This window comes from Gastrolobium bilobum, unplaced genomic scaffold, assembly GCF_033153095.1.
Source record: "Gastrolobium bilobum isolate Gb01-03AN ecotype WA unplaced genomic scaffold, APGP_CSIRO_Gbil_v1 utg10035, whole genome shotgun sequence".
Lineage (NCBI taxonomy): Eukaryota > Viridiplantae > Streptophyta > Magnoliopsida > Fabales > Fabaceae > Gastrolobium > Gastrolobium bilobum.
In genome coordinates, this window is record NW_026897370.1 from 292,349 (window position 1) to 319,616 (window position 27,268).

The 27,268-nt window shown below is 40.1% G+C and overlaps 2 protein-coding genes and 2 non-coding genes across 4 annotated transcripts; 2 read left to right on the forward strand and 2 right to left on the reverse strand.

The window, feature by feature from the left end:
- The first annotated feature begins 1,586 nt into the window (after positions 1-1,586).
- Positions 1,587-3,710, forward strand: LOC133306330 (uncharacterized). Its single transcript, XM_061506637.1, has 3 exons — positions 1,587-2,628; positions 2,723-2,932; positions 3,031-3,710. Exons 1-3 carry the CDS (start codon positions 1,587-1,589, stop codon positions 3,708-3,710), a joined length of 1,932 nt encoding a protein of 643 aa, XP_061362621.1.
- Positions 3,711-17,493: 13,783 nt separating this feature from the next.
- On the reverse strand, positions 17,494-17,600 carry LOC133306340 (small nucleolar RNA R71). The gene has a single exon (XR_009750875.1). It is a non-coding gene; the product is annotated as a small nucleolar RNA R71 (small nucleolar RNA).
- A 5,758-nt stretch (positions 17,601-23,358) lies between these two features.
- On the reverse strand, positions 23,359-24,698 carry LOC133306331 (uncharacterized; the record flags this gene model as incomplete). Its single annotated transcript, XM_061506638.1, has 4 exons — positions 23,359-23,907; positions 23,988-24,252; positions 24,329-24,418; positions 24,535-24,698. Coding segments are annotated over 4 exons (1,068 nt in total), but the record flags the coding sequence as incomplete, so codon positions are not given.
- A 1,807-nt stretch (positions 24,699-26,505) lies between these two features.
- On the forward strand, positions 26,506-26,612 carry LOC133306337 (small nucleolar RNA R71). The gene has a single exon (XR_009750873.1). It is a non-coding gene; the product is annotated as a small nucleolar RNA R71 (small nucleolar RNA).
- Positions 26,613-27,268: the final 656 nt, after the last annotated feature.

Consider the following 27,268-nt stretch of genomic DNA (forward strand, 5'->3'; position numbering starts at 1 on the left):
AAGCATATGTTTGAGCACGCATCATGTAGGCATCCCTCAGGTACCAGGGAGAAGGAATCGTGGCTCAGTTCGCATAGGTCGCAGTTGGAATTCCCCTCTGTTAGGGCCAAATGGAATCTCCACCGTGTAAGCTAGTATGTGCACCTTAGTGCTATGAACATATAGTATTCTGGCGTTATATACGCACTCTGATTAGATTTTAGTATCTGTTTGGAAAATTTTGATGATGCAACTGTTTGGAAATTCTGTATCTAAACTAATACTGTTGCATTACTGGTTTTGCTATCACACTACTGGGATTTTTCTCACCTCTCTTGGGGCTCAATTTTTATAAAATTGCAGGAGGATGAAGAAGCATTTGATGACGTAGTTATTTTGGTTATTTGCTGTTGAGTGCTGCTGTTTAAAATCATGATGTTTGCTCGTTATTTTATTGGCTGTTTGCTGAATCTTGACGTTATGTAGTATTTTGGAAGTTGACAAATTAAATTTAGTATTCTGTTTTGGAACATGTTGTAGTCTGATTGTTGTAATTGCTTAAGACTTATGTAATTCCGGCGTTTATTTTGTCAAAACGATTTCTGCCCGTTTTAAATTCTGAATTTTGAAAATGATTTAGCGAGCACTTTGCGAGTTCTGTTTCTGGGGCTACAGACCTACGATTGACATATAATTTATATGCACGTAAAGCCCCAGATGTCTAGTTTCGGATTATAGAAACTTTGTGTCCAAAGTCTGAGAATTCGATATTATATGATTTTTTCAAGACAGAAAGGTTTTCTGGAAAAATAACAATTTCAGCAAGCAATGTGTTTCACCAAATTTTCCACTGTTTTCATGAACAACTAGATTTCAACACAAGGTTTTAATTTGTGACTTAATAATGCAGTTTCAGTATTTAATTCGATGACGTTGCCACTCTAATCCGCTTAGCAGGCATCTCCCTTGGATGCATACAGGGGAGGGTGTCACACTAAATGGTATCAGAGCAGTTTTGGTTCGTGGTGTCTGTATGATTGTTGAACTATTTGCTGTTTATACATGCTTGCTGAATTGTCTGCTGATTGCAAGTGACTGTTAAATTGTTTGCTGGTTGTTGTGTGATAGAATGCTGAATTAAATGTTGAATTGTTTGAGATATAGTAATTGTTATAACTAGGATGTTAGAATTATACAGTGATGGGGACAGATGCATTGTTAACTTATCTGATTAGAACTCGAGTACCTACTTGGGATTGCTGTCATGTATATCTTGCAGTGAGTCTGATCAGCTCATTTCGTGGTATTGTTTGTGCAGAAACATGGCAGGTACACGGGGTTCTACTCAGGGAAGACCTAGCAATGCAGCTGATGACCTTATCACTACTGTTGGGGGGTTGGCCACCTTTGTCCAGAACATGAGTCAAGAGTGGCGAGAATATAGAACTCAGAATTCTAACCAACCCCAGATGCATGACAATGCTGAGGAAATTGCTAGGCGAAGGTTGAAAGACTTCCGAAATTTTTAGCCACCTACGTTTGAAGGTGGGGATAATCCGGAGATTGGAGCAAGATGGTTGCAGATGATTGAACACATCTTTGGACGTATGGGATGTCCTGAAGCACACAGGGTTGACTATGCCTCGTATCAGCTGATTGATGAAGCCTTGACTTGGTGGACGAGTGCAAGGGCTTTGCTTCGAGCACAACATGTTGATCTGACTTGGGCGGTGTTGAGATTAGTTTTTCTTGACAAGAATTTCCCTAAGGCTATGAGGAGAATGAAACACACTGAGTTGCTGGCACTGCGACAGAATAATATGACTGTCAATGAATATATTGCTAAGTTTGGGCAGCTGATGGAGTATCCTAATTTGGATCGGAACATCTATGATGAAGAGTGGCAGGTGGAAAAATATGAAAGTGGACTGCACCCAGAGATCCGCAAGCTTATGTTGACTACAACAAATCGTACTCTGCCTGAATTGATGAATCAGAGCCGGCAAGCGGAAGAAATTATAAATGAAGCTAAGAATCTGTCTAAACAGCCAGTGCAATCGCAAGGAGGAAGTAGAGTTGGCCGGTTCTTCAGAAAGAATACCGGAATGAATAGAGGCAAGGGTCCGCAGTTGCAACCTCGGACTGGGAACTTCAAGAGGAATAATGCTCCTGGACAATCATCAGCCGGAAGACAGGGTCCCAATGCTTGTACCACTTGTGGTAAGAATCATGTTGGCGTATGCCGACGCGGGAATAATTTGTGCTACCGGTGTGGACAACCAGGACATTTCATTTCTGATTGCCCACAGAATGCGAATCAGCATCCTACTCAAGCTTGGGTGTTCACCCTTGATGCAAATGAAGCTCAAAAGTATCCAAATCTGATCCGAGGTAATGTAATCTTGAATGGTTATCCTCTTTCTGTTATTTTTGATTCTGGAGCATCAGGTTCTTTTATTGTGGGGCACATTGCAATTAGAATAGGTATCACCCCGGCTCCGTTACCTTATGAGTTACAAATCAGTACTCCTACTGGAGGATCTTGTACCGCATCAGAAATCTGCAGGGGTTGTATTCTGCAATTTGAAGGAAGTACTTATACAGTGAATTTAGTGGTTCTACCGGTATTCAGTCTTGAGGTGATTATCGGTATGGACTGGTTGCGGAGAACGGAATAACTTTGGATTGTTCCTTCGAAAGATGGTAATTTTTAGTCTTTTTTTTACTATTTCTTTATTGCAAGTTAGAAAAGAACTCATTCGGGGAGCTGAAGGGTATCTGTTGTTGATTGAGTCTGAGAGTACAGTTGATACTCAACTTCAAAATATTCCGGTTGTTAACGAATTCGAGGAGGTGTTTCCCGATGAAATTCCTCGATTACCTCCTCACCGGGAGATAGAATTTCCCATTGAACTTCTTCCTGCAGTTGGACCTATTTCTATTGCTCCTTACCGTATGCACCTTTGGAACTTCGGGAACTGAAGAAACAAATAGAAGAGCTTTTGTCAAAAGAATTCATCAGACCCAGTACTTCTCTGTGGGGTGCTCCAGCCATTCTTATTAAGAAGAAGGATGGTAGTCTACGTTTGTGTGTGGATTACCGTCAACTGAACAAGGTCACAGTGAAGAATAAATATCTGCTTCCTAGGATTGATAATTTGATGGACCAGTTGAGAGGTGCCAGGGTGTTTTCCAAAATAGACTTGCGATCGGGATATCATCAAATCCGGGTCAAACCGGAGGACAATCCAAAAACAGCTTTTAGAACTCGATATGGTCACTATGAATATCAGGTGATTCCGTTCGGACTTACTAATGCTCCGACGGTATTCATGGATTATATGAACCGTATCTTTTGCCCATTCTTAGATCAGTTTGTTAGTGTATTCATCGATGACATTCTGATTTATTCTACCAATGAAGAACTGCATGCGGAACATTTGAGGATAGTTTTACAAATCCTTAAGGAGAAACAGTTGTACGCCAAATGGTCGAAGTGTGAGTTCTGGTTAAGTGAAGTCCAGTTCTTGGGCCACATAATTTCAGCAGAAGGTATTGCTGTGGATCCCAGCAAGGTGGAAGCAGTAATGAATTGGGAGCGACCTAAGACCATCACTGAAGTGCGGAGTTTCTTGGGACTTGCAGGCTATTATCGTAGATTCATCCAGAATTTCTCTCAGTTAGTACAGCCTCTCACCTGTCTCACTCGGAAGGGAATGCCTTTTGAGTGAACTGACGCTTGTGAAGAAGGTTTCTTGGAGCTAAAAGGTAGATTGACCAGTGCTCTGGTGCTTACTATTCCGGACCCAACTAGAAAGTTTGAAGTGTACTGTGAGGCGTCTTTGAAGGGACTTGGTTGTGTGTTGATGCAAGATCGGATGTGAAAGTAAAAAGAGGGCCTTGAAGGCCGTAGCATGTGAGAGGGGAAAAACAAAATTTTTCCGCAAGCGGAATACACATGCATATCAAGATACATACTTTAAGACGTATGTCATACCTTGTTCGTGAAAAACTCAAGACGATCAAAGGTAGGTCTGAAGGGTTCAGACCCTCTAACGTTGATCCACACCACCTGCGTCTAGATACAGGAACTCCTTCCAGTAAAGCCGCCAATTGATCACCACAAAGAGGCTTGCTATTCGCTCAATGTGTGATGAGAGGAGGCTATGTAAAAGTGTTTGGAAGAGTGAAGTTTTCTGAGAGAAAACCTCACAAAAGTGGCGCAGGAAATTAGGAGAGAATGGCTTGGTTAGTTTTCTAAAAACCCCTAGAAGGAACATATATAAAGAGGCGCACAAGAGGAGCCTATTTGTTAAAAACAAATCAGATTTTTTTAATCAATAAAAATCCCTTCCAAAAGGGCGCTTCATCAAAGAGAGAGAGAATAGGATTTGTTGCAAATCAAATCTCATCAAATCTTGCCAACAACATCCTATCATATCTTTATGATATATTAGGTTCAAAACCTAATCAAATATCTGATCATAAATCATCATATAATCAGTTATATGGTGCGCCCCATATAGCCTAAATAATGACCAGATACATTTGAGTAATCGAATCACTCAAATATTCTCTCAATAGATTGTATCTTCTGCAGCTGATACTAATGACTAATCATTAGCCATATTAGCGCCCCATATCTCCTTGGATTATGTCCAAGAGATTTTCTCTTGATATGTTCCAACAAGATCTAATCTTGTTATGTTCCAACAAGATCTTATCTTGTCTTTTTCAAACAAGATCTTATCTTATCCTTTTTCGTAATGAAACAATTTTCATAGCCAATTCTAATTTAATTATTAAATTCAAATATTAAAATATTCAAATTTAAACTTTCAAACATTCAAATTCAAAATTCAAATTCAAAATTCAAAATTCAAAATTCAAAATTCAAAATTTCGAATTCAAAATTCAAATTTCAAATTTCAAATTTCAAATTCAAAATTCAAATTTCAAAATTCAAATTCAAAATTTAAATTTCAAAATTCAAATTTTAAATTCCAAAATTCAAAATTTAAATGTTTGATAATTAATTAATTTAACTAATTAAATTAATTAGTAATGACTTGGACTATCCAAGCTCATTACATTAACCATGTGCCCTCCACCCCTTTAGGTGGAGTTCCAAACTACTTCTTGGGCTAATAACTATTATAAGGCCCAATACTTTTAATGCTAGAGCATCTAGACAATTAGGTGTTTGTGTGTGACCCATTAGGTCCAACATAGCCACTGACATAAATGGCTTGGGCCCAATAAGCCCACAACCCATCTAATGACAACACAGAGCACTAGCAATGCTTTGTTGCCCCAGAATTAGTTAGATTAATGATTTGATCATCCTATTAAACATATTTGGTTGCCGTATGTTTGTCCCTTCGTCTCGGTTACCTTCCCATAAAACCTAGGGTAAAGAAACGTATCATCCCTTGTGGTTTAGGGTTAGTTTTTTATGAAATAGGGAGTCTTCAATTTACTGACTCTAAAGGCAGATCATCTTATGATCTCTTTTACTATGCATAGATTCCCGAGTCACTGTAAATGTCATCCCGATTTCTCCGATTTAAGGATAACCTAATCTCTCACAGAGATTTCACGAATTCCTTTAGCTTATCACCCTAGCCCTGTGCCCTATCAGGACAAGCCCAAGAGCATACCTATGAATCTCCATGTTTTAGGAAGACGAGGTATACAGTCAAAGCATGCCTTCTAGAACACAGTCTAAGTGATAACTTCTGGTCTAAGGAAAGACATACCCAAATATAAAGAGACTACTCTAATGATACTATCTGTGAGATTTCCTCATAGAGTCTCTTTGTGGGTCTGTTCAGTGCGAGTTATACTCTTATAGGTCCACCCATGACTTTAGCTAAGACATCTCCATATCTGTAGCACATGAGGTCTATACCTTGTATCCATATACAAGTAGATAAGTCATGCTAGTCTTACCCGAGATTACTGACCCCATTCTCAGTATCTCTAGACTAGGAACATAATATTAGGAATAAGCATCCAGTATTCTTGAATCCTCATGATCGTGATCTCATCACAGATATTCAAGAGATACATATTTTATTCCACGGGGTTTATCAAGTTATTCATAATATATTAACATTAATATCGAGACAGAATTATGAAACAAGATAAATAGTGCTTTTATTTATTTGCGACAATATTAAAAAGGTCTACATCTATGTCCTTATTTAATCATAAGATTGTCTCTAGGACACCCAAATACTAACAGGATGGTCGTAGCTTATGCCTCACGACAATTAAAGCCTCACGAGGAGAATTACCCTACTCATGACCTGGAGTTGGCAACTATAGTGTTCGCACTAAAAATCTGGAGACATTATCTGTATGGCTCACAATTTGATGTTTTCAGCGATCACAAGAGTCTGAAATATTTGTTTGATCAGAAGGAGCTAAACATGAGGAAACGACGGTGGATGGAATTCTTGAAAGATTATGAGTTCGAACTTAAATATCATCCAGGTAAGGCAAATGTTGTAGCTGACGCTTTGAGTCGGAAGACTCTCCATACTGCAACCCTGATGATGGAAGAACTAAAACTACTTGAAGCTTTTAGGGATCTGAACTTGTCTGTTATCAGAAGAAGACATGGAAAAAGGTTGGGCAGAATCAAAGTGGAGAATGAGTTACTCCGTAGAATAAAGAGGGCTCAAAGAGATGAGGAACTAGTCCATAAATTGGCTGGTTTCCAAGATGTAGTTTGGGATGAAAATAAAATGTTGAGATTTCAAGGTCGGTTGGTAGTACCGAATGACGAACTGAAACAAGAAATGCTGCAACAGGCTCATAAGGGTAATTATACCGTTCATCCTGGATCCACTAAAATGTATCATGATTTAAAGACTTCGTTTTGGTGGCCGGGAATGAAACATGATATTGCGGAGTATGTAGCTCGATGCCTTACATGTCAGAAAGTGAAGTATGAACATTAGAAATCCTCGGGACTTCTTCAACCTCTGGAAATTCCCGAATGGAAATGGGATAGTATTGCCATGGACTTTGTAGTTGGACTTCCTCGGACGCGAGAAGGATTTGACGCCATTTGGGTAATTGTTGATCGGTTGACAAAAGCAGCTCATTTCTTGAGTATCTGAACGACTTATAATACAGAAAGGCTTGCCCAGATTTATCTTCATGAGATTGTGAAGTTGCATGGAGTTCCCACCAGTATCGTCAGTGATCGTGATCCCAAGTTCACCTCTAAGTTTTAGGAGTCTTTTCAACGAGCTCTCGGAACCCATTTGAGGTTGAGCACTACTTATCATCCGCAAACCGATGGTCATATTGAACGCACTATTCAGGTTCTGGAGGATATGTTGCAAGCTTGCATTTTAGACCAAGGAGGCAGTTGGGACAAGTACCTTCCGTTGGTGGAGTTTTCTTACAATAATAGTTATCATTCCAGCATCAGAATGGCACCGTATGAAGCTTTGTACGGGAGGAAATGCAGAACTCCTTTATGTTGGGTAGAAGTTGGTGAACAAAGTATTTTGGGGCCCGACATGATTCAGGAAACTTCAGAGCAGGTGCAGAGGATCAAGGAAAATATGCAAAAGGCTCAGTCGAGGCAGAAAAGTTATTACGACAAACGTCATAAACCCTTATCTTTTGAAGTGGGAGACCACGTGTTTCTGAGAATCACACCCACATCTGGACTTGGCAGGAGAATGAGGACGAAGAAGTTGAGTCCGCGGTATTTGGGACCATACCTTATCTTGGACAGGATTGGAGAATCAGCTTATCGCTTGGCGTTACCGCCTAATTTATCGGGAATTCACAACGTCTTTCATGTGTCGCAGTTGAGAAGATATCTCTCTGATCCATCCCATGTACTATAGCCAAAAGAAGTGGAGTTAGAGAAAAACCTGACGTATCCTGTTCAACCATTCCAAATTCTCGAGAGGTCCGTTAAACAACTCCGTTCGAAGGAGATACTGTTGGTGAAGGTACTTTGGAACAATGAATTCGCGTATGAAGCCACCTGGGAGCGTGAAGACGACATTCAGAATCGGTATCCGGAACTCTTTAATTATGTACGTAAGTCTAATTTTGCGGACAAAATTATGTTTTGGTGGGGAGAGTGTAACAACCCGCATAATTAGGAAGTTGATTTAAAATGCAATTATGAATCTGAATGCATGATAAGAGATCGAATTTCAAGCATAAGAAGGATAAGATGAATTATAATCAATATAAATATATATATATATATATATATATATATATATATATATATACACCTTAGTTACTATCTAGTAGTTACATGAAATAATATTCATTAGGGCATTAAAGTGAGTCATATTTCTTCTCCATGGGCTGCAGCCCAAGCTTCATCATTGAAGCATTAAATCAGCCATATTCCCTTCTAATCCTAACCCTTGGCTGATTAAGTAACTTATCTTAACAATCTGAAAACTTGAAATCCATTAATTTAACCAAAAGGAATCAGAATGCATGCAATGCTAGTGGGCAGAATTAACCACTTATGCTTTTGTTCGAAATCTGCCTCATTCCCTCTCTCCATGTGCGCCTAGGATAAGGAAAAAGCAAGCTGATTGCTTGTCCATGTATCTAAAACCAAGTCAGCCTCATACCTCCCTTGCAACCAATGAAAGAAAAGCAACTCAGTTACTCATCATTATCTCTCCATGTACGCCCAGCAAGAGAGAAAGCAATCTATATGCATGTCTTCCCATTGGACAAGAAGCAAACCATTATCTCTCTTTATCTTCCAACTCCTATTCGCATTGTAAAGCAGCAATAAGGCTGATCTCCTATATCTCCATTCAAAACTATGACTCAACCAATTAACTTCTCTTTCAAACCGTAAGACTCCTAAGCCAAGGACCACAACACACTTCAGCTTGTATGTTCATTCCTTCTCCACTCCTACACACACCTAGACCGAACACCAAAGAACCAAGATTGCATGATTCTTTCCTCTCATCTTCTTCCACTCAACTGTGAGACCACTAGGGGAGGAACCATTGCATAAGCTTCCACTTCCCTTCTCTTTCTCTATTCGGCCGAACAGCCACTAGCAAGAAGGTAAGGTGTTCATCCCTTCCTTGTTACTATACACTCCACTCGGTTTTGATGGAGCCATTTCTCTGTTTGCATGTAGCTAAAATACGAAATCTTGGAGCATAAGGAGGTGGAGGGTGTTGTTCATTCCTTGGCTGTTATCCCCCTGGCCGATTAGTGATTTTTGGGTACACACAAGGAGGTGAGTCTAACCTCAAGCTTTCCTATTCCACTATTCAGCCTTGCATGTGTATTTTAAGGGGGGTTAGCTTTTGTCACTTTTAACTCCTTTGCTTCTGCCCTTGTGACCGCTTGGACCTAGTGCTTACAAGCACAAAGAATTGATTTTTTGGAGCTTGAAATGTAGCCTCCATCGTTGGGGAAAATTTTTTGTTGGACTAGATTGTTGTACCTAGCCTTGCATGAATTAAACTTAGTTGGACAACATGCTTTAGGTCCCCCATAGCGCACCATAGGCTTAGAAGAAATGGTTATGTAACAAAAAAAAAATCCTGAGCATCTTTTTAATGATGAAAACCGAATCTGCATGTGTTGGAAGACCTTGGATTTTATTACTGCTAACAAGTTATTAAATTAATATGAAGTCAGAAATTGGGTTAGTATAAGGAGCTTGGTAAACTGATTAAAATACAAGAATTGGGAGGCATGGGAATTGATTATAAATTATAGGATAGCATGCACAAAATTCTGACTTGTTGTACACTTGCTTAGGTGCGCATAATTCCTAGAGTGTGGGCTGATTTTGGCGTTGTTTGGTAAATATTTGGACACACAAGGTAAGTGTTAGGTGGTTAAACCTTTTGTTACTATTAGTTTAGTTCATGAATTTTTGATTTGTTGCTTTCATGTCCCCATAAAATTCTGTTTGAAAAATATGTGTAAGTTGATCTTGGAAATGCCTTGTTAAACTTCTGTTTTGGAGACATGTTATGCTCGAATTTTTGGTGTCATAATTCAGGTGAACTATGGCTTTCTGATTCTGATTTTTAGTTATACTCATGAACATCATTAAATTGCATTTTTTCATATGTGTGTGAAGCAAAACATAGCATTTCATACATCCATTTACATGCAGTTTTGGAAATCAAAATATTTGATAAAACTAAGCATATGTTTGAGCACGCATCATGTAGGCATCCCTCAGGTACCAGAGAGAAGGAATCGTGGCTCAGTTCGCATAGGTCGCAGTTGGAATTCCCCTCTGTTAGGGCCAAATGGAATCTCCACCGTGTTAGCTAGTATGTGCTCCTTAGTGCTATGAACATACAGTATTCTGGCGTTATATACGCATTCTGATTAGTATTCTGGCGTTATATACGCACTTTGGTTATATTTTAGTATTTGTTCGAAATTTTTTGATGATGCAACTGTTTGGAAATTCTGTATCTAAACTAACACTGTTGCATTACTGGTTTTGCTATCACACTACTGAGATTTTTCTCACCCCTCTTGGGGCTCAATTTTTATAAAATTGCAGGAGGACAAAGAAGCATTTGATGACGTAGTTATTTTGGATATTTGCTGTTGAGTGCTGCTGTTTAAAATCATGTTGTTTGCTCGCTGTTTTATTGGCTGTTTGCTCAATCTTGACGTTATGTATTATTTTGGAAGTTGACAAATTAAATTTATTATTCTGTTTTGGAACATGTTGTAGTCTGATTGTTGTAATTGCTTAAGACCTATGTAATTCCGGCGTTTATTTTGTCAAAACGATTTCTACCCGTTTTAAATTCTGAATTTTGAAACTTATTTAGCGAGCACTTTGCGAGTTCTGTTTCTGGGGCTACAGACCTCCGATTGACATATAGTTTCTGATTATATAAACTTTGTGTCCAAAGTCTGAGAATTCGATCTTATATGATTTTTGCAAGACATGAAGGTTTTCTGGAAAAATAACAATTTCAACAAGCAATGTGTTTACCAAATTTTCCACTGTTTTCATGAACAACTAGATTTCAACACAAGGTTTTAATTTGTGACTTAACAATGCAGTTTCAGTGAGGGTTTAATTTGCCACTCTAATTCGCTTAGCAGACATCTCCCTTGGATGCATACAGGGAGGGTGTCGCAACTTCGTGGTGGGTTTGCCGAAGACTCAGGTTAGCTGCGACTCTATCTGGGTCATTGCGGAGAGACTGACGAAGTCTGCCCACATTCTTCTGGTAAAGGTGAGCTTCACTATAGAGCAGTTGGCCAAACTGTATGTTCGCGAAATCGTGAGGCTTCGCAGGGTGCTCGAGAGTATCATCAGTGATAGGGACCCGAAGTTCACATCTTGGTTCGGGTAGGCGCTGCACAAAGATTTTGGTACTCAGTTGAGATTGAGTACAACCTATCACCCTCAGACTGAGTGGACCATCCAGACATTGGAGGACATGTTGAGTGTAAGAACCCGCACCGTTAATTAAGGAAATTAATTAATTAATTATGTTAAATTAGGAAATGATTCCATAATTTACCCTTATAATTATTAAGAGGCTTTAATAATTATGATAAGTGATTAAGAATGCTGAAAGTCGTTTTTCGGAAGAAAAGTGCAGATACCGGTTCTGCTAGTTGGTATAAATGCGTACCGAAAAAGTATCCCGAAAAATTATAATAAGTGCATGATATTTCCTAGAATAATATATAGGACTTGTAAAACGAGTTTCAAGTTAAAATAATGAGAACTGGTGCCAGAAACTGGTACTGGCTATGAAAAGCGCGTACTGGAAAGGTGCTCCGAAAAATATAAGAAAAATATGATAACTCTTGTAAAATTGAGTAGGTTAAGAATCCTGAGTTTGGGATTAAAATGCTAAGCGTAGCAATTAAAGTTAATACTGTGTGTTTATTGGTTAATTGGCTATAAATACCCTAATGATTGGCACAAAACCCTAGAAACCAGATTTTTCCTACGTGGGTTTTGTGGAGGCTGACCAGAACCACTACCCTTGGCTTTCTTCTTCTTTTCTTGAGGTTCAAGGCCATTTCCTTCTTGATTCTTCACATTTTCTCTTGTAAACACTTGAGTGAGTGTCTTGTGAGTGTGAAGGGTGATCTTGGGGGAAGTGTTCAGCCACTGTGGTGAGTAGTTTGGAGGCTGACTTTGGTTGGTTGGTTGTGGGAGCTTTTGTGTTGGCACCTTGTGTTTCATGGAGCCTTTTTGTTGTCCAAAGGATCAACCTTTCACCTCATTTTCGTGCACCTTGAGGGACAACACCTTTGCATCTGTTTAGTGAGCTCCAAGAGCACCATTTTGCTGAGTTTGAGCTTTGGGTGAGTTGCTTAACCTTTGTTCTTGAGTTTTAATGCTTAAAGTTGATGTCTTGGCATGTTTAATAAGTTAAGCAAGTAAGTAATCTGAGTATGAACTTAAAACAGTGTGGTGTTCCACCTATACGGTAAGCCTGAGTATGTGGTACATACAAGATGGTGAGGCTGTGGGTGAGGTGCAAGCGGTGTTCCTTGTACTACATGTGGGTAATAGACGTATTCCTGCATTTCTCTGGCCAGTAGAATAGTATTGACACACATGGCATGAATATCTGTTGCACTGCATAGTTTTGGAACTGATATTGATATTACTGCTTTTAGAACTTATATTGCACATGTAAGTGAGCTTGGGGTGGAAGATCCTTGAGGACCCCTTTTCTTACTGAGATTTCTGGTTTAGAGATCTCACCCCACGTTTGAGGAATGCTTATTTCAGGTTCAGGTAATGCGGGGGTTGAGACCTCTAGTGGCAGGAGGCCAAAGCTTAGCTGATAGATGTTGCATGTTTATGTTGATATGTTGTTATGCTATGATTGGATGTCGATCCTGTTTACTGTCTTATGCTTTTAGCTTCATTTTATGGATTTATATGTTGAGACTTTGTTGGTTATGTTGTTGACTTGGTGAGCATGGGGATTGTCCATGCCACTTAGACTTGATTATGTTTTGTTTTATTTGGAGTTGTAATAATGTATCAGGATATTGTCCGGATTACGTGTTGTAATGTCGTGACTTAGATACTCATTTATATCTATATTTTGAGGTATTTCAGTTAGATGTCTTATTGCAATTTACATACAGGCGATATTTTATGAAATTGATTAAGTAATCAACTTGGCTAAGTATAATGACGTCATAATTGAAAAGAAAAAGATATTCCGCATTTTTAATTAGGCGCAGCTTAATACGATAGTATGATAACATTACCGGGTATGCACAGGGTGTTACATTGAGGGCTTGCACTTTGGAGCAGGGTTCAGCATGGGATAGGTACCTGCCATTGGTGGAATTTTCGTACAATAATAGTTTTCATGCTAGCCTAGGCATGGCACCCTACGAGGCGTTGTATGGTAGGAGGTGTCGGACTCCTACCTGCTGGACTGAGGTTGGAGATAAGGAGTTCTTTTGCTTGGACTTTGTCCAAGATTCTACCTAGAAGATCCAGTTGATCAGAGAAAAGCTGAAGCAGGCGCAGAATCGCCAGAAGAGTTACTACGATGTCAAGCATCGACCACTGGAGTTCAGTGAGGGTGAGCACGTGTTTGTGAGACTTTCACCTGTCACCAGTGTTGGTCGGGCACATGGAGTGAGGAAGCTGAGCCCGCGATTCTTTGGGTCATACCAGCTACTTGGTAGAGTAGGACCTGTTGTCTACCGGCTTGTCTTGCCTCCGAACTTGGCCAACACCCACGAAGTGTTTCACGTGTCTCAACTTCGCAAGTTTGTAGCGGATCCTTCGCACGTGATGCAACTGGATGTTGTGGAGGTTCGGGAGAACCTAAAGACTCCCGTCAGACCACTCAGGATTCTCGATCGAGGCGAGAAGCAGCTGAGGAGCAAGATCATTCCAATGGTCAAGGTGCAGTGGACGGGGAGAACTCCTGAGGAGTGCACTTGGGAGCGAGAGGACGAGCTTCTCCGACAGTATCACGACTTCTGAGACAGGTATATTCTGATTTTGAGGACAAAATTCTAAAAAGGTGGGGTGAATATAAGAACCCACGCCGTTAATTAAGGAAGTGAATTAATTAATTATGTGAAATTAGGAAATAATTCCATACTTGACCTTAATAATTATTATGAGGCTTAGATAATTATAGTAAGTGAGTAATAATGCTGAAAGTCATTTTTCTGACGAAAAGTGCAGATACCGGTTCTGCTACTCGGTATAAATGCGTACCGATGAAGTATCCCAGAATATTATAATAAGTGCATGAATATTCCTAGAATATTACATAGGACTTGTAAAACAAGTTTCACGTGAAAATAATGAGAATTGATGCCAGAACTGATACTGGCTATGGAAATGCGCGTACCGGAAATGTACTGCAAAAAATAAAATAAAAATATGTTAAATCTTATAAAAATGAGTAGCATCAGATTCCAAAGTTTGGGATTAAGATGCTAAGCGTAGCTATTAATGCTAATACTGTGCGTTTAGAACTTAAGAAGCTATATATAGCTAATGGCACATGATCCTAGGGTATTTTCCCTTTGTTTCTACGTGAGTTGGAGCTGCTAATCAGCCTCCTCCTCTTCCTTGCCTTCTTGCCTTTGAGAAAAGCCACAAAGTTGCCACCTTTCCTTGATTTTCTCTAGCTAATCCTTGGAAACACTTAGTGGAGTGTGTGGTGAGTGTGGAGGTCATTTTTCTGGGTTGTTTCATCTCTGTTTTGTTGAGTTGTGGGGATGAGTTCATAAGCTTTGTTGAGGGAGCCTTGTCATGACTTGGTGATGCTCTTAGAAGCCTTGTTGGTGTGAAAGAACCAAGCTTAATTGGTCCATTTTCGTTCACCTTGAAGTCAATACCCTAGGAGCTGAAGTGTGAGCTCCAAGAGCATTCTTTTATCTTTTTTGAGCTATTGGTAAGCTTCATCTACCTTGACCTTGTGTTTCCTTGGTTAAAAATGGAACCTTGATGCATGTAATGAACTAAAGTTAACAACTTGAGGTTGGGTAAGCTTAAACACACCTAGAAATGCATGTTTAGGCTTCTGTAATCGGTAAAAGTTGGACCTTTGGATTGATATCTCGCGAAAATGAGAATCTGAGATCTGTCGCGAAATATCCAGATATTGGGTTGGAAATATCCGGATATTGATATCCGGATATGGGGTTCTGAATATCCGGATATGCCCCTGACAAATATCTGAATATTTCGGGTTTTCGAAGAACAGTAGCTGCACTATTCATACAGAATGATTCTTGGGGTTTGTGAACCCTGGACTGGTTAAGTTGAGCTACTGTACTGATTAGTTAAGTCAGAATCTAAGTGTTTAAGGGCTCGTGGCTTTGTGAAAAGCCTTAAGACACAAAATGTAAAGGAAAGACATTGTCCTTGTGTCTTATACTTGTTGAGTATGATTTTGATATGATTGTTGGTCCAAAACAGATTGTGATTCTACTGTGTTTGGGCTTTGAGATTGGTTGCACTCTTGTCTTAGATTGTTAGCTTGCAAGGTAAGCTTTCGTGTCATCAGTTTAGCCATTGTTGGTTCCACCATGTCCCATGGGGGTATGGTTATATGCATGATGTTGTTTTCACGATATATTGATTTGTTGGAATGTTGTTGAGCTGTTATATGCGAGTGCCTTTATGATATGCATGTGGTGTTCCACCTATACGGTAAGCCTGAGTATGTGGTACATACAAGAGGGTGAGGCTGTGGGTGAGGTGCAAGCGATGTTCCTTGTACTAACTGTAGGTAATAGATGTATTCCTACAATTCTCTGGCCAGTAGAATAGTTAAAACACATATGGCATGAATATCTGTTGCACTGCATAGTTTTGGGACTTATACTGTTAAATGCTTTTGAACTTATATTTCTCGTGTAAGTGAGCTTGGGGTGGAAGATTCTTGAGGACCCCTTGTCTTACTGAGATTTCTTTTTAGAGATCTCACCCCATGTTTGGGGCACATATTTTAGGTTCAGGTAATGCGGGGGTTGAGACCTCTAGTGGCAGGAGGCCAGAGCTTAGCTGATTATATGTTGTTATGCTACTTATGTTGGATGCTGGATATTGACTGTTACCTCTTATGCTTTTAGCTTCATGATGTTATTGTTGAGACTGTTGTGGGGATTTGTTGCCTTATTTGGGGGAGCATGGGGATTGTCCATGCCACTTTGACTTGACTTTATGCTTAGTTGTTTCTAGTTGTAATTAATAATGTACCAGGATATTGTTCGGACTACGTGTTGTAGATCCGTGACTTAGATACTCACATCTATGTTATGAGGTATTTCAATTAGTTGTCTTTTGCAATTTACATACAGGCGATGTTTTATGAAATGAATGAAGTAATTCAACTTGGCTAATGATAATGACGTCATAATTGAAAAGAAAAATATATTCCGCATTTTTAAATTAAGTGTGGCTTAATACGATGATATGATAACAAACCAGATATATACGGGATGTTACACCAATGAATTTTGTCGTTCCTTCTCACTTCAAGAAGGATTTGATACATAATGACGCGAGGAGTTGTTTAGAGTCAAACTGAACTTACTATCTTGAGGGAACATTTTCAAGGTAGTAAGGAACGAATGACCAAACAGTTCAAATATTGTCTATTCTCTTCTTAACAATTCTTTGTAAAATAGTTTAAGGTATTATTTAGAGCTCTATCCTCGTGGGAACGATAATCTGGACACTAATAATTCCATTTATTACTTGATGAGTGCACTTGCGCGACTGGGTTGATATCAAGAGAACGAATGTGTTTTCTCTTGATGGACTAAGTAAAGGGAATGTCCTTAAAAGCACATAAGCACCCAACAAGTTTTTGACGCCGTTGCCGGGGATAGTTTGCACTAAATTCTGTCCTTAAAACTGTTTTATTTTATACTTTGTTAATATATCATTCTTTATTCTTTGATACTTACACTGTTGTTCATATTGTTTATGTTTTATGGTTTATGAGTGAGGAATCTGAAACTGACTCTAACTATCACACTGAGATACATGAGTTCTTCTTTGACCCTGAACCAGAACACACTTTTCACAGAAGAAGAAGAAATTTAAGGGAAAACCTTTTTGAACAAAACATGGCTGATCATAATAATAACAATGAAGAATTTCCTCTGTAAAAAGACTTCAGAGCACTGGCTGCTCCTTCCAGGAATAGACCAGAAAGAGGAGTAATCCTCCCTCCTGTTATAGCTCCTAACTTTGAGCTCAAGCCTATCATGTTTAATACGATCAGGGAGGCTGGAGTTTTCAATGGACTTCCTGGAGAAGATCCATACACTCTCCTTAACAATTTTCAAGATATTTGCGATAATTTTAGAACATAAGGTGTATCATAAGAGAGTATGAGAATGAGGCTGTTCCCTCATTCTTTAGGATCAAAAGCCAAAGCTTGGATGAAATCCCTCACCCCTGGATCTATACACTCGTGGGAAGAACTTTCTAATAAATTTATAGAAAGGTTCCTCCCTATGTCTTGTCAAGCTGATGTAAGAGCTGAAATCTCTAGCTTCAGAATGTTTTACGGAGAAAATCTCTATGAAGCATAGGAGAGATATAAGGACATTATCAGGAAATGGCCTAACCATGGGGTGGAAAAATGGGGAGTCTTACAGACTTTCTATAAAGGTATTGACCATACTTTTCAGCCACATTTAGATTTTGCTGAAGAAGGATATTTTTTCACAGGAACTCTTGAGTCCAGATATGAAATCATAGAGAGCACTGCAAAACGTTGCCTTCAGTGGCCACTGAAGAGGATCAATCCAGTCAAGAAACCAGGTATACTAGAACTGGATAAACAAACTGCCCTGGAAGCCTAACTGGCTGCACTAATGAATGAAGTAAAGAGTTTGAAAGCTGACATAAACCAGCCCAAAGCCAATGTCTTACAACTCACAGCCCTTGAAATTGAACCATGTTCAGCATGTGGTGACCAACATGACTCAACAGACTGTCCTTCCACAGCTCTGGTATGTTATGCTGAAAATTTTAGGAACATAAACTTCAATCAGGCCAGAGACAACCAATATGCAGGTCGCAGTAACAACCAAAATTCTGGAGGCACTATACAGAAGGATCAGAACAATAACCCTCAGTGGAGACCACCCATGAACCAGAGACCATACAACAACCAACAACAACAGTACCGGAAAGCAACATTAGAGGAAATGGAGCATATGGTCAACAAAGGAGACCAAACAATGCTCCCTTCCCTAGAGAGGAACAACACATCAATGCACTGGAAAATTATGTGAAAGAGTATGTCACTAGAAATGATGTAGTTTTTCGAAACATTGACTCCCATTTGGGGCAAATAGTTGCTAGCCTTAACACCAGAGTGCTAGGCAAACTGCCAAGAGACACTGAAGTCCCCTCGACATCTTCCCACTCCCTGTGTTATAGGAAACACTTACCAAGGCAAAGCCTTGTGTAACTTGGGAGCTAGCATCAATCTGATGCCCTCCTCAATTTTTAAACAACTTGCTACTGGACCAGCAAAAGCCACTACTGTAACACTGCAGATGGCTGATAGATCCATTGTCAAGCCTAAAGGAAAAATAGAAGGTCTGCTGAAGTGGAGCTATAGCAGCAACAACGGGGTCCGGTGGTTGGCTCTGAACTACCTCGTCATGGTCTCCCTCGAGGAGCCATGATATCTACACACAACTGCATAAGGTATGAGTTAGCTGCGCTCAATCAAGTGATGAAATATGCATTATCATGATACTCAAGAGACACTCAACAGGTAATTCTAACACTTAAGCAATAAATTAGAGAACGTCTCGGTGAAACTGCTCTGATACCATAAATGTAACACCCTGTAGTACTCCGATTGTTACCATCATGATATTATAGCATACACAGCGGAAGGTTTTATTGGATAATTAAAGAAACGTCTTGTAAAAATACGAATAAACTTTTTTTCAAAATATTTTTTGAAAATATTCCTAAAAACGTTCACGTAAGGTACTGCGAAAGCGTAAATCTAACACATTCAACTACTAATTAATACCATTAGCCAATATTAGTGGCCAGTGACTAACCGGATATGACAACAAGTGTCATTCCTACCAGAGTCTCACGGACAGCATAACGGCTGTTTAACGAATAACTAGGAGATAATAATCTCACACACAATCACACCTGATAAACACAGTTAAATAACAGACAGCTTACAAGTCCCATGATGGGACAAAAATTCGTTCCCATCTAAGCCCATTTTGATTGCAAAATACCACCTGTTCCCTCATCTGATAAGCAACTTTAGCACTAAAAGCACATGTTGAATATCTTTATGACAAAAACACAGTGGGGAATGGATGGTGACGTAATCTTTTGGAAAATATATAAAAAGGGAAACGGATTGGGAACATTTAATACACTTGCTTCACTCACTCAACCTCTCTGACGACTTTGCAGGAAACGTTGAAAAGAAGGTTCCATAAAGCATAAGCAGTGCAGCAATCAAGAACGAAGACACGTGTACATCAGGGAATAAAGGGTTCTCATTGGCTAAGAGGAAAGCAAGGCATGGGGATGATCAGAAGGAAAGACAAATCTCAATAATAACTGTCTCATCCAGCCACTTGCACCACTCAAAGCACTGTTCACACCGCCTCTTTCATGCAATCAAGAAAATAACTCCAAGGGAATTACCCACTTTGCCACTCACTCTTCAGCCTATAAATAGGACGTTCCAGCACGAAGAAAAGAATCGAATTTCTAAAGAAGAGATCACTTAGTTTATTTGTAGTTTTTCTTTTGTATAGTTTTAGCTGTAGTTAAGTGACAACACTTCTTCTTTATTCTGTATCACCCACTTGAGACTCCTCACGAGCAATAACCATATTCTCAACTTTCTATTTTGTTGTAACCTAAGTTGTTTCCATTTAAATATATGTGTTATTTCCCTCATTTCCACTCGTTATCTCTTAACTGAATCTCGGGTTTGGGATTTCAATCCAGAATAATTATGTTTAAAGTAGTAGCCATGGGCTAAACTATCTGTGGAACGAAAAAACTGCAAAGTTCTTAAAGACTTATTTTCAAAACTTTTGTACTGAGCTTTTGTATTTCTCTGGTTAAGTAAGCTATATTCATTGTGTATTATTGGGTGGTTTGCTGATGGTGGAAAATATAAGTTCTGATAGGGGACGTTCCTCTGTTCTTGCAGAACACAGATTCGTCCCTTAGTTCCAACCCAAGTGCACAAGTGCACACATCAAGTAATAAATGGAGTATTAATGCCCAAATTATCGTTCCCACGAGGATAGAGTGCTAATTATTGTTTTATCACTGTTTATAAAGAGTGAAAATGAGAAGAAAAGTTAGTAAATGAACTGTCAGGTTAAACGTTCCCTACTGTCTTGACAACGTTCCTCAGGAACAGTAGGTTCAATCTGATGGCAAACAGTTGCTCGCTGCGTTATGTATGTGATCCTTCCTGTTTAGAAGAAGGTGAGATAACAATCATTGGAGTTTTTATAAGTACTAAATAAAATAAAATAAAACTACTAAAACAGAAATAACTATAATCAAGAGACAACAGGGTGGTGGTTAAAACAGTTTAACAGAAGGAACAGATTCACTGCTTCACTCTTAAAGGGGTTGTTTTCTCTGCTCAAGAATTAGCACCTTTTGGCTTTGTCCTAATTTCTTTGCCTGCCAACTCTGATTCCTCAGCTCATGGTCTAGATGGCTCACAAGTTTCCATATTGCTATGGCTCCCTTGACTCCAACAGGTACTTAGTTCAGAACCTTAAAATGGACGAGTTGACCCCTTATTCCTAAGGTGACCAGTAGTGTTTTTGCCATGACATCTACCTTCCCCTAATAGCTAAGCTGTCTGAAATCCCTTCCTTATGGAAGTTCCTTTCTCATTATGTACCCAATTTCCATTGCGCACAATGAATATAGCTTACTTAGCCAAAGAAATACAAAAAGCTTCGGTCAAGAGTTTTGAAAACAGTTCTTTAAGAGTTTCACAATTTACCCGTTCCATAGATAGTTCAGCTCATGTCTGATAGTTTAAACATAATTATTCTCAACTGAGATCACATAGACCCGAGATTCAGTCAAGAGATAACGATTGGAAGGAGAGTGGCTTGAATGAGGGGATGAGACGGTATAGATGGAAGAAGAGTGGCAAGCTTGTAAATCCTTTGGAGCAAGTTGCTTGAATGAGGGGATGGGACGGTGGCAGCAAAGTATGGAAGCTGCGCAAATTGCTGGATGGAACAAGGTTTGGTGATGATTAGCCGTAGTTTGCAGGCCTTCCCATGTTTTGCTTCTGTTTTCAGCCAATGAGAACTCTTGATCCCCTGCTCTTCACGTTTCCAGCTGCTCAGTTGGTGCACCGCCTTACTTTTTAGAAGTCTTTAACTCTACGTTACCTGCAAAGTGTATAGAAGCATTAAATGAATGGAGCAGGTGCATTAAATGCGTCTCAGTCCGTTCCCCTTTTAATATAATTTAAAGGAATACGTTACCATTCGTTCTCCCATTGTATTTTATGTCCCATCAAACACCCCAAAACTAAACTGTTGGTTGTCCTCAAACAACTCAAAAATATTGTATTGGTCTGCCCAATTTAAAAGAATAGCATAACAGAAAGGAACTTGAGCCAGTGAGCAATCATGAACTTTTCAGAAAATGAACTACTCTTCATAGTAAACAGTAAGAGTATTCTGTCCCCAGATAAGAGAAAGTTGTTGATCTCTTGTCTCACTGTCACTCATGGGTTGGTGTTTGCTCTGTCCATTCCTGGATATGATTCTTCAGAACTTGCCTTTCTGCTGCGTTCCTATGAAGTACAGCTGTCTTCCGTTCCAAGGATTTCTTTGATGGGTAAGTGTATGGAACTGTGGAAGAAGTGGTGGCCTGATTTGTGGGATCAAGGAACGTTTAGCTTTTGTGCCTTTGAACTTGGACTTTTTTTATTTTGAGGGAACACCTTTTCTTGAACCCTTTTCCCCCTTTGGAGGAAGGTTTTCTGGTTTTTCTTGAATTCTTTTGAATGGTTGTTCCTCTTTTTCTTTGTTTTTCTTCTGTCCCTTTTTGGTTCATTGTTCAGTACGTTCCTTGTTCTTTCTGATTGACCAAATGGTGTATGATGGAGGTGAGGTGAGTGTGTGATTATGTTTTGATCCTTGACAGCAGAATTCATCTGTCTTCAGCAGTACTTACAGCTTCAAGGTAAGCTGAGAAGTTTCATTGTGGTTACACCTCAGGAACGCTCTCAGAAGTAGGTGTTTGGCATTTTTCCGTTCCTTACCAGTTTGAGTTCACACAGATCATCTTCTTTCAAAAATATGGGGATTAAATTACCTGCACTGTTTCTATTTTCAAGTACTCAGAGAAAGAACAAGCATGATTAGTCAGTGACTTTGTGTTTCATGTATGTTAGTTAATCCAAAAGAATTAGGCAGTCTTAATACCATAACTGAAATGCATGTATATACCAAACAGTTTGATCAAAAAAAAGTCTTTTTCATTGCAAAAAGATTAATTACAAGGTAACAGAAAGAAAAAGAAATTAAAACAGAACTGAAAACAAACTAAGCTAAGATAAATAGGAGGGTTTCTCCTTTTCATTGTGGAGGTCTCCTGTCCCAAGGGTTCCTCTTTGCAGCTTCAGCTTCCTTGGCTTCATCAATCTCCTCCTGTGTTAATGGTCTCCTCCTGAGCAGATCTTGCAATCTGCGAACTTCATTTACAGGGAGCCATTTCTCAGCATCCTTCAGTAGATCGCTGATGATTGCAACCAGGGAGTTGATGGTGGACCTCATCATTGTTATGCCATGGCGAATGTGGACAATCTCATTATTAACATCTATCAGTCTTATCTCCAGCTGATAAATTTTCTTCTCCAAGTATGTTCCAAAGGCCCTGAGGGCTTCCTTGGTTTCTTTCCTTTCTTCAGCATGCTTGAGGAAGAGCTTGTTCAGCAGGAGTTCAGCTCTGTGGTTATGCAGAGAGTTTGAGAGTATCAGGGAGTCAGATGCTCTTCTAATTTCTTCTTTGACAGCCTTGAGTGTGGATGCATAGGAGGCAGTGTTGGCTTCTTGGATGTTGGTCTTGATGATGCTGAGTTGTTGTTCTCTTTCTACCTTCTGCTGTTCCTGGAATTGGTTGAAGGATGAAAAGAGTTGGTTCAATCCGTCCTTTAGAGCTTTCAGCTCTTCATTGGTGCTTGTAATGTTAATCTGGGGAACGGATTGCCTTGCTGGCAACAGCTTTTCTATTTTCTTCCCCATCATCTCAAAAATCTCAGCAATCCCAATTTGTGATTTCTTTCTAGCTGGGAGAGGGATTGCTGTAGTATGGGAGGAAGACGGCTGCTGGTTTTGCTATTGGCTGCTGCCAGCAGTCAAAGGTGCTTCAGGTGCTTTCCCGGGCTCATCCTCTGGTGGTCTGGATGATGAGGGTATTGCTTCAATATGTTCCCCCATCAGTGGAGGAACTGCCATCCCTTCTTCCTCTGCCAGAGCTCTAGCTAGAGCTTCATCCCCAGTGGTGTCAGGACGATTGATGGGGTACAGGAGAGGGCCTCCCAGATTAATTTGCCTGGGGACGGATGGCTTCGCCTTCTTTTTAGGGGATTCCACAAGAATCCCCTTTCCTTTTTCATCTTTCTTTTGTGGTTGAGCTTCTTGCTCCACCACTGGTGTTTCTGCAGCAGGTGCTGCTTCTTTATCTTTCTGTCCCTCTCCTTGTTGTTGTCTAGGAGAGGGTTGTGGGGTGATTTGTTGTAGTGGAGAGTGAGCAGGTGGTGGGGATGGAATGTCAGAAAATGTAGAGTCTGAGCTGCTTGGGGACGTATCCTTTGCAGCTAGTTTTGGTGCTGACTTCCTTCCAATCTTCAGCCTTTTTGCCAAAGGCTCATTATCTTCACTCTCCTGGTCAGAGAGGGTGATAGGCTTTGTAGAGGATGCTCCCTCTGGCCTATTTCTATTGAGGACCCTCTTTATCCTCTGACTTGAACGTTCCCCTTTTCTTGGGGAGGTTTGGCAGGTGATTTCTTCTTGCCCTGCTTGCCATCAGTAGCAACAGGGGCATCCTTCTTCACCTTGGTAGGATAAGGGATGGTTCTTCTGGCCGGAACGTGGCTAGAGGAGGAGGATTTTGTAGGAGTGGTCTTGGTGGTCTCCTTTAGTGAGGCCACAGATGTTTCCTCCTCACTATCTCTGGTGGGGGAACGTCTGAGATTGGCAGGGATAGGTTGGGTGGTGTCAATGTAGGTGCTTTTAAGACCGTTCCAGGTCTTAGCATCAATGATAGATGCCACCTACGTGGTGTCATCTGGGTGTTCCTCTACACCAGCTCTCCTGCAGAGTTTGGTGATGAGGCAGGGAAGGAAGACCGTAGTCTTCCTTATGTCCCTCTGCAAGCTGTTGTAGATGAAGGTTTCTGCATCAAAACGGATGTGCTTGATGATGCAGTAAATTTGAACTTGAAGTCCCCAGCTAGCAGAGGCTTCATGAGAGGTGGGGGTGATGTTGGAGTTGGCAAACAGTGCCCAGAACCTGGCTATGTCTTTCATGCTCCCCTTGCAGAGGGACCCTTTGTAGTAGTTGGCATTGTCCAGGGCTACTGTCTGCTTCAGATCCTTCTGAAAAGTGTACACCTCCCTACTATCCAAATACTCCTGGTATGGACAGTTGGTGACAGATGGAAGGTGGAGTACTTCCTGGACATCAGCGGGGGAAAATGATACTTATTTTCCCCTCAATGTGACCACATCAGGTGCCTTCTCTTCGGGTAGCCTCCTCGTCTGGTATAGGAATTCCCCCACCCAGTTCAAGTTTAACTCACGGTCATCAGTGACGAAAAGCAACCACCGAAGTTTGTCCAGTGAGGGATAAAAGGGTTCTGAGTTGAATGGAAGTAGTAGAACTTGAAGAAATCAGAGACCGAGTTTAAATAGACTGTGGGGGAGAAAATGAAAGGTTTTTGGGACGTGGAGGTTAATGAGAGGAGGTTGAAGAGGTAGTGGAATGGGGACGTTACAGAATGAGTGGTCAGCAGTAGGTGACCAGTTACTGATGGGATGAGTGTGAGAAGATGGAACGGTTTAGGTCAAGACGTGGGAGAAAGGGAAAAGGAAAGGGTGCAGTTGTCTTAATGGTATAGGAGACGGTTTCTTTTTCTGCGCGCGTTTCCAAGAATTGCAATGAAAGCAAATTGGATATGGTTGCGTATCTTTTTAAGTGACTCAGCAGGGACAGGTGTCCCAGTCACTCTTATCTCCTAACCCAGGGAACGTTCCCTTTGTCTTTTCCTAACTAATAAATAAATAACTAACTGAAATAAATAATAAGAAGATATGCAATAGTGAGTACTAAGTAAGGAAAATGGGACGTATTAACCTATCACTTATTATTTAATAAATCTAAATGAACATATAACAAAACATATAATTATATATATATATATATATATATATATATATATATATATATATATATATTATTTTGGGATTGTGTGGTCAGGGACCACCCCAAAACTACGTTCCTGGAACGGAACGTACTTTATTTGGACTTTTTAGAGAGAAACATCAGACGTTCCCTCTTTTTTGAGAGCTATGTGGTTATGGATAACCACCCCAATACTTTTCTCTTTGTCAGAGAGCAAATGTATCTACTGGGTTGCCTCCCAGTCAGCGCTTAGTTTAATGTCTTTAGCTAGACATGGTACTTACCTCTCAAGGGGTTTCAGAATTGGTTGAGGGGACCTTAGTGTCTCCTGGTAGTGATCCTGGTGTTCTGGTTTGAAGGTTGGCAGCAATCTGTCCCAGATGGGACTCAATGTTCCTGACCACTGCATCATTCCTGGTGACATATTCCTTGACATAATTTTCCAGGGTGTTGATGCGTTGGTCATCTCTATGGAACGGAATGTAGTTGTTTCTTCTTTGTTCAGACGTTCCACTGCTGCTACCTTGCTGATACTGCTGCTGATTGTTGTTGAATGGTCTCTGGTTAATGGGTGGCCTCCATTGGGTGTTGTGGTTCTGATCCTTAATGATAGTTCCTCCAGGGCTTGAATGTGTATTTCGTCATGCTTGTTGATTGTCTCTGGTGAAGTTCCTATTGCCAAAATTTTCTGCATAACACACCAATGCAGTGGATGGGCAGTCTGTTGAGTCTTGAAGGTCACCACAGGCTGAGCATAGTTCTGTTTCAGTTGCTGTGAGTTGTAAGACTTCCATCCTTGGTGCTTCTTGGTTGGCTTTTAGGTTCTTCACTTCATTCATGAGTGATGCCTGCTGGGCTTCCATGGCAGTTTGTTTATCTAGTTCTAGCATGCCTGGCTTCCTCACTGGGTTCACTCTGTCTATTGGCCATTGGAGACATCTTTCAGCAGTCCCTTCTATGATTTCATATCTTGATTCAAGTGTTCCTGTAAAAAAATATCCTCCTGCAGCAAAATCAAAGTGAGACCGAGAAGTATGATCAAGTCCTTTATAGAAAGATTGTAACACTCCCCAACTCTCTACCCCATGGTTTGGACATTTTCTTATGATGTCCTTGTATCTCTCCCATGCTTCATAGAGATTTTCTCCATAAAACATTTTGAAGTTAGAGATTTCTGCTCTAACATCAGCTTGTCGAGACATTGGGAGAAACCTCTCTATGAACTTGTTAGAGAGTTCTTCCCATGTGTGGATTGATCCAGGGGTGAGAGTTTTCATCCATATTTTTGCTTTTAAGCCTAAGGAGTGAGGGAACAACCTCATTCTCATGCTCTCTTCTGTTACACCCTCAGCTTTAAAATTGTCACAAATATCTTGGAATGTGGTGAGGTGTGTGTAAGGATCTTCTGCAGGGAGTCCATTGGAGACCCCTGCTTCCCTAATCATGTGAAACATGATAGGTTTTAGTTCAAAATTTGGTGCTACAGGGGGAAGGATTACTCCCCTATCTGATCTGTTCCTAAAAGGAGCAGCCAAAGTTCTGAAGTTCTGTTCAGGGGAAACCTCTTCATTGTTATTATTGTGATCAGCCATGTTTTCAGGAAATCTTTCCCTGAGGTTCCTTCTTCTCCTATGGAGTGTGCGTTCTGGCTCAGGATCAAATAGAAACTCAGGTACTTCAATGGAGTGGTTAGAGTCTGTTTCAAACTCTTCACTCATAAACCAATAACACAGGGTATATATATATATGCACAGCAGATTCAGTGCTAAAGAGAAAAAAATATAAAAGTAAAGTCAGATATACAGTATATGTGTTAGAAAACAATGATAAGAACAACAGTTAG

Excerpts from the sequence above, each read along its gene's own strand:
- LOC133306330 (XM_061506637.1), top strand. The coding sequence starts at position 1,587 with ATGGGATGTCCTGAAGCACACAGGGTTGACTATGCCTCGTATCAGCTG. Across the intron at positions 2,629-2,722 it reads CAGTCTTGAGGTGATTATCG|TTAGAAAAGAACTCATTCGG; the intron begins GTATGGACTGGT and ends CTTTATTGCAAG. Across the intron at positions 2,933-3,030 it reads TATTTCTATTGCTCCTTACC|CCATTCTTATTAAGAAGAAG; the intron begins GTATGCACCTTT and ends GGGGTGCTCCAG.